Below are 7755 nucleotides of genomic sequence, written 5' to 3' on the forward strand. Positions count from 1 at the left end.
CTCACTCTTGAGGGCATTTTCGGGCGAAAATTGTCATGAAAAAAGTGTAAAATGATTGCGGTAAAATAAATCCTTAGTTTAGAGACTACTGGGATATTTTTAAAATCCAGAGACTGTTTGTGTAATAAACCCTTTGTTCATGGACTATTTTTGTAATTCACTCCGATAAATATAAGCTTTTTTAATATATTATCAAACTATTCAATTATTTGCTTATAAACTAGTACTCCCTCCGTTCGCGAATGGGTGTATCATTTCCATCCGGCACGGATTTTAAGAAATGTTAAGAAAAGTGGATGGAAGAAAATTAGTGGAATATGAATCTCACTTGTATATATTAGTTTTAAATGATATGTGAGTTGAATGAGTAAGAAGAATGTGGGGGCCTCTTACCATTTATAGTAATAATGGATTGGGACTTTTATTTGTGGACAGACTAAAATAACAAAACGGGACTCTTATTCGCGGACAGAGGGAGTACTATGCTCTGCTTTCCAGCATCCAGATTAATAATTTTAAATATAGTAAGTATCATTTTTTAGTTAGAAACTTATGGAGTAATAGGCATTTAACTCGTTTATATACGCCACTTCTAGGAATCTAGCTTGTTCAATATAATCGCTCAACTTAGTATAGTATTATTATCAGAGACACACATATTGTCTGATAAACAGACCAATAGGCCCTCTACATTTCAAAATAATACTACTACCATCTGTTAAACGATTAAACACCTTTCATTTAGTCAAACTCAGATAACTAGTTCTCGTTTCCAATCTTGTACTACTTGTCAAATTAATAGTACCATAGTTACTTAGACACTCTAGTTTTATTTATTTGTTGTTTTACAACTCTAGGATAACTTTGGTTCAGACTTTAGAGTTTAGGCTTACTTTGCTGATATCATGATATTTGAATCGTAGATATATATGGCTCTGATAAATTGACATTGGTCCAAAATAGAACAATTTAAACTCTCAAAAAATTGACATCAACGAAGTTTAGGAGTTTGATTTAGTGATTTTTATCTTCTTGATTTTATTGTTTTTTTTGTTGTTATTAGTTTTCTTTGTTTTGGGAAGATTATGTTATTCACTTTGTGGTTGTGGGTATTGTTTATTTGTTTGAATATGGTGTATGAGATCGATACTTCTTCTGAAGGGATATGTTCAACATTAGGGCATCTACAATGGGACATCCTAAGCGACGTCCTATGCATCGCCACATCAGCATTTTATCCTCCTCCTATTCCACCTGCAATGGGGCGGACTATAGCCCGCCCTAAGCGACGCCCTAAACATTTATTTTGTATTTATATTTTTATTATGTTTACAAATGTAAATAAAAATATTAAACAAATAAAAACAACACAATTAAAGGAAAATTCTAATTTTACTTAATTAAAAAAAAAGTTACAAAATAAGAAATAAAAAAAAGCTGAAAATACAAAAAAAGGAGGCTAGTCTAAAGAAGTCCCAACTTGCGGCTGAGGCCATCGATCATCCGCTGGATGCCCTCGATTTGAGCCGGGTTGGTCGTCTGCATGAGAGCGGTGTGCGCGTCCAACAACGTCCGGTAGTCGGAGGAGGCCGCCAAATCCGCGTACGCATGGGCCGTGGTCGAAGTCGCGGACGGCGTCGAACTCGGGGTCGGCGACGGGGCTTGCTCAGGCGGCGCGACGGAGGAGGATGTGGCCTTGCCCTTGCCCTTGGCAGCCTTGACGCCAGGGGAACGCCGGGAGGACATCGGTGTGCCGGAACTCTCATCCTCGAACACCGGACTGTTGAGGTCTATCAGAGACGCGCCACTATCGCTACTTGTATAATCATTGAAGGTGCGCTTCGACGCCCTCCTCCTCGCCGCCATCGATTGGGGAATCACACCACCAACGAACTTTTGCTTGTCCCTCAAGAGCGCACAGGACTGGTAGTGCTTGAAATCGCCGTACAATGAAATGTACGACTGCATCGCTTTGTCCCGCACATCCGCGAGACTCTCGCCACTGGCCTGCTCCCTCTCGCACTTCTCGTACTCCGCCGCGAACAAATTTACCTGCTTCTTTATTTGATCTCAGTGCTTGCGGAGCTGCTCCCTGTGGCGCTTGTACGTGTTCGCCGGCTTGGCCGCGTTGTATTTCTCGGCGATGCGCTCCCAATACGCAGTCACCCTCTGGTTGTTGGCATACACCGGATCCTCCGAAACATCAATCCAACATCTCGTCAAGACGATGGATTCGGGGTCGGAGTAGTTCGTCCTGCCCGGGGCTAACTCTTCACACACCTCCGTTGTAGGAAACTTCTGGGCTCGTGCCTTTGTCCGCTTCTTTTTGGTGGCGGACCCGGAAGCGGCGGCGGCGGCGGAGGGGCGGTGTGGAGACGGCTCCATATCGGACAGCTCGTATGAGTCGGTGGAAAAGTCGGGATCGTACTCGGCGTTGGTGTTGAATGGCCGGTATTCGTCGGGTTCTGTACCCGACCATCGTGCACCACCGAACATCGGACTATTCGGATAATCTCCGGAATCCATTTTGCTTGAAAATGTAGTGAATTTGATGAGAGTGAAGTGAGAAAAATGAAGTGAATTTGATATATATAGGTTTTGAAAATTTAATAAAATTAAAAAAAAAAAAACTAAATCGCGTCGCATCGTCCGTGACCCATCGTCCGCCTTGTCCACAGTGGCGGACGATGGGTATCCTCCGCGCATCGTCCGCGGACGATGTATCGGGCGCGGACGATGGGTTATCCATCGTCCGCGATGCTGCAGTGGCATCGTCCGTCGCATCGTCCGCCCCATTGGATGTCCTTAAATATTGGTGTGTGTTGTTATCGTTTATTGTACATTAATTAGTTGGTTTTAATATTTTATTATTTGTTAGTTTTATGTTGCTTTTTTGGTTTTTTGGCTTATCACCATTTTGGGTGGATTTTGGTCACTCTTTCTTGGGTTTGAACATCTTATATTTATTGAGGAAATGATAACTTTGGTCAATGTTAAATAGATGCTAACAAACTTATTACATTCTAGTTTTATTTACTTGTTATTTTACAATTTGAGCATAACTCTGAATATGTGAGATAGCTTATGTTTGTATTTTGATACACATTAGTCTCATTTGAAAATAATTTTCATTTTTTATTAATGATTTAAGAGAGAAAATTTTAGCCTAATATGAAAATGAGACATTTTAAATATGACTATTCCAAATACTCCAGAAAATTGGAATATAGTAATTAAAAGAATGTAAAAGAAAAATGAATGGCATTATATTTTTTTCCTCATATGATTTTATAATAAAAATAATCTCAAATTGAAACACACTTTTTAATACTCCATCCGTTCCGCAAGAATATGCACTATTTCCTTTTTCTCACTGTCCCACAAGAATATGCACGTTTTATTTTTGAAAATTCTTTTTACTCTAATGGGCTAAGACACATTCTCCACTAAACAATATCTTAATGCTTTTTCTCTGTATATTTTTAATTTTACTAATTTTGTATTAAAAATCTGCGTGGAATCCGAACGCTCCAAAATCAGTGCACGCTAATTTTTAATACCAAAATCAGTGCTAAGGTCTTCACTATGAACATGAGAGTAATGAATGGTGATAAGATCGTGTAATGATTGATGATAAGACCAATATGTACTGTTGAGTAGGCCGATATCAAATCATCAATTACGTAACTAAAATGTTATTTGCTCATATATGTATACTAAAAAAAATTCCAAATATCGTTATTGCAAGTTGACCAATCTAGTGGGGAATTGTTTTAATAAATTTTACTAATATTTAATTATTTTTTCTGTATTTTTCCTTTTTTGAGGGGAGGAACAAAAATCAAAACGCGTCTCGTACAATTAATCTACTACTTTCTATAAAATCCACTATGCCCAACATCCCAAGTTGACTTTAATTGGCCGGTTCACAATCTAGATTGCCACAATCGGAATTGCCTTTTCAAAATGAGGGCAAAAACTTTTGCTAATTGGAATTGTTAGTAGTATTGTACTAGTATTTCTTTTGGACCTAATTTTTCGCCGCCTTAGTTTGTTCGAAATCAGTTAACATGTTATTTCTTGTTTGGTGATTATTTTAACGTTCAATCCTTAACAATATCATAGTTTGTCTTCATAATTTTAAGATTACATTGTATTTTATGATTATTAATCTTGCTTTATCAATTTAATCTTAGACAATCTCATTTTAGGTTATCACATATTATATTTTAATATTATCTTATCTAATGAATTAAACACTATCTTAAAATTATGACGAACAAATAAAAATTTCAATAGAGAATAAGTTAAACTTTTGATTAGATTTAAAGCTGTCTTTGATGGTGAATTGAAATAAAACTAGAAACTTAAAAATAAAGAGATCAAATAGATAACCACCGCCATTACAAATTAAGAGAAAAAGGGAGATTTCAAAAATGGTGGTGTAGGGAGGTCAACTAAAAACTGTAAATACATTGAAGTGGTTGATAATGATGACCATTCGAGGTGGGCTTACGAACCTATTGATGCTTCTTTAAAATGACTATTACGTAATTTCAAACGTAATCATATTTTTCTTTAATATATCTCATTCATCACTTCAAAATTTGATCACGTCACTCCAACTTTGAATTTCGTTGCACAATTGCACAATCATTTTTTTAAAAGAATGATAGAGATTTTATACACTTATTGTACTAGTACTAGTTTAAAACGATAAAACAATGTATTTACAATTTCAGAAAGTGCTCATCTTTATTTAGTGAAATACCGAAAAAAAAATTAAGTGAGACATTTAATTTTTTTAAATGAAAAAAAAGAAGAAGAATATTATACTCCATTTAAGATTCTACTCAAATCAGTGATCGAGCATTAAGTTACTAACCATCAAATTACTATGTGAATATAGGAAATATATCAATATAATGAGCATTATTGAGCTATAAATTGCTACTTGAATACGAACTAAGTATATTACTGTATCACAAATATATTAAGTACTCAAAATTCAATTTTAAATCGCTATTCCCACGAGAGGTTGTCAAAAATCACTTTTCGAATCCCCATATAAAGATTTGTAGCAAAATTTTGCTTTTGTTAGGTCGACTGTCCACTATATTAGGATAATGAAAGAAAGAGAACCAAGATAATGATTTTATTATTAAATTATAGTCACAATATTATTATTGCTCTATTGGTTCGACATTATGTTGTGAAGTAATGTCCTTTCATCAACTAAAGACAACCACTGCCGCACATTTGAGGTCGTGTGTAAAATGGCTTCAGATTGTAAAAAATGGATCTACTTGATTTATAAACAAGTTTAAAATTAAATGGCTTCAGATTATAATAATTTGATCAACTTGATTTGTACATAAGTTTAAAATTAAGTGGCTTCAGATTGTAATAAATGGAGCCACTTGATTTATAAACAAGTTTATAATTAAGTAGTAATTGAAATTCAAGTTGAACGTAGCAATCAAGTAAATGAATAGTTCCAAAATCAAAACAAAGTCATGATTTTCTAAATACATATAATGTAGAGACTAGAACATCTCAGTATTTTAATATATGGATCTGAGTCCAATTTGTAATTAGTGGGCTGATCCAAATCGTTGTCTAATTTTAGTGGAGTGTTAACATTAAAGGTTTTAATCGATAAAATTATAATCCAAATAGCATGCAATTCGACTAGAGCTAAACCGGATTCGATAGATTTGGGTTTGTGGGTTGATTCTAGATGTAGCTATTGCATATTCTTCTACTTTGTTTGATAAATAATTTGACACTTCAATGATAATTTTATTAAAATGAACAACTACATAAAAATAAAATAAAATTAACTTTCAGAAATGAGTAGTATTTAATAGGAGTATATATATAATATAATATTTAATAAATTAATTAAAGTTTACAGTTAAAATATACTCTCGCCGTTTCCTCAAAATAAAATTTTTTAAAACGACACGAGTTTAATGCAAAATTGACAAAATAAGAGAGACATTGAAAGCAAAATTTTATTAGAGAAAAATGGATCTTACCTCATAGAAAAAAAAAGGAACTTTTCTAAAATGGAGTGTTTGTGGTTTTAGGAGACGACCCAAAAATAAAACAGTTTTATTTTTAAAAAACGAATAAAGTATTCTATACATAAAATACTATTAGTATAGTTTAAAAATTAATCGAACTGTATTTGTATTTCGTTTTAATTAATTTTACAAACATTCACATGTTGACTTACTTATCATAGCAAAATCTTGGCCCATAGACAAAATACTGTCTAAAATAAAATAAATCCCTGTTTTAAATGTCATGTGTACGTAGTAAGTAGTTTTTTAATCATGGATTCCGTGTTTTATTTGATAGTAGTATTTGTCATCGCCACATCAATATTTCAGTATTAAATTTAGTTCCAGAATTGAAAGGTAAATTTTGTTTCCTATCCAAATTTTGTGGATTGTCGCCATACAATACAAGATTTAATGACTAGGACAGTGTTTAATTATGGTAACTGATATTAATAATCAAATATACTCCAAGTTTTTGTGTTTGAAATGCAAATTTCACAATACATTTCATGTAAACCGGAAAATATTAGTATCAATCTAAGCATCGAATAAATAAATGATTAATTAGTTATAAAATCACGACTAATAAAAAAAACAGTACCTTATAGAATGAGTTTTTGCATTTAAAAATAAATAAAAACTGCAGATTTCATTAATAGCATGAATTTTTCTCAATAGAACTTTATAAAAAATAACCACTTAGTTGGACAGGATTTAGAGTTTGGGTCTAGCTTTTATGCTATGTTTAATCAAACATAGAAAAGAAAAGAAAAAAAAGACCATTTAAGGATATTGATCCCAAAAAAGTTTGAAAGTGAAATGTGATACTCAAGATATTCATTTCATTGTAAACTCTAAACTAAATTGGATTGTAATTTTTTTCATTTTTATCACGATATATATTGTATTCAGCTTAACATAAATTATATAATGAAAAAAAGATCATACTCAAGATCAAATATCTCACTAATACTAATCATAAAATGAGTCTTGTACACGTGACGACACTCCAAAATTGGAGGAGTTGAAAGAGGTGAAGGTGGGCCCGGTGGCACCTTGGGCCCTAGTTAACTCCACCTTGAGCATCTCCACCTCCTTCCTAAGCCTCGAGTTATCGATCAACACACTCTCGAGTTGCATCTGCACGCCCTTGTGCTCCATCTCTAACCCTTGGATTTTGTCACGCGCCCGCTTGTTTTGGTACCATATCGCCACTTGCCTAGGCGGGATACCGAGCTCAAATGCCAGGCGGGACTTGTGGTCGGGGTCCAACTTCTTGTTGAAGTTGAAATTCCACTCCAATATCCTCACTTGCTCCTCACTCAGCCGTTTCTTCTCTTTGGTTTGTTGCTTTGGGATTGCAGGATAAGGGAATTGATCCATTTGTACTATATATGATCTCTAATTATACATGCTTTATTAAATTGGAAATGGATAGGAATTTATAATTGAACAAACATAGATAAGTTAGTTGTGAGGCAAAATTTTCTGGTGTTGCGTCATACATAATTAATAGGTACTTAATGACTACTAAAAATGTCAACTGATCAATTACGCCGACAATAAATTACCATAAAACATACCATTTGTTACTCGCAATTTTCTTAGAGCTCAAACTTAGGTTTAGAATTTTGATCCACTAATTGAATTAAGCACATTATAATAGAATGCACTTTTTTACCGAGTT

At 34.1% G+C, this 7755-nt stretch overlaps 1 protein-coding gene across 1 annotated transcript; it reads right to left on the reverse strand.

The window, feature by feature from the left end:
* Nucleotides 1-6883: 6883 nt before the first annotated feature.
* On the reverse strand, nucleotides 6884-7487 carry LOC125210603 (homeobox-leucine zipper protein ATHB-52-like). The gene has a single exon (XM_048110144.2). The coding sequence runs from the start codon at nucleotides 7449-7451 to the stop codon at nucleotides 7041-7043; it is 411 nt and encodes a 136-aa protein (XP_047966101.1). The 5' UTR covers nucleotides 7452-7487; the 3' UTR covers nucleotides 6884-7040.
* Nucleotides 7488-7755: the final 268 nt, after the last annotated feature.

The sequence above is a fragment of the Salvia hispanica genome, chromosome 3, assembly GCF_029641045.1.
Source record: "Salvia hispanica isolate PSC_SH4W2 chromosome 3, Shi_PSC_v1, whole genome shotgun sequence".
NCBI classification, from domain to species: domain Eukaryota; kingdom Viridiplantae; phylum Streptophyta; class Magnoliopsida; order Lamiales; family Lamiaceae; genus Salvia; species Salvia hispanica.

Coding starts and splice junctions, on each gene's coding strand:
- LOC125210603 (XM_048110144.2), bottom strand. CDS start 7,451: ATGGATCAATTCCCTTATCCTGCAATCCCAAAGCAACAAACCAAAGAG.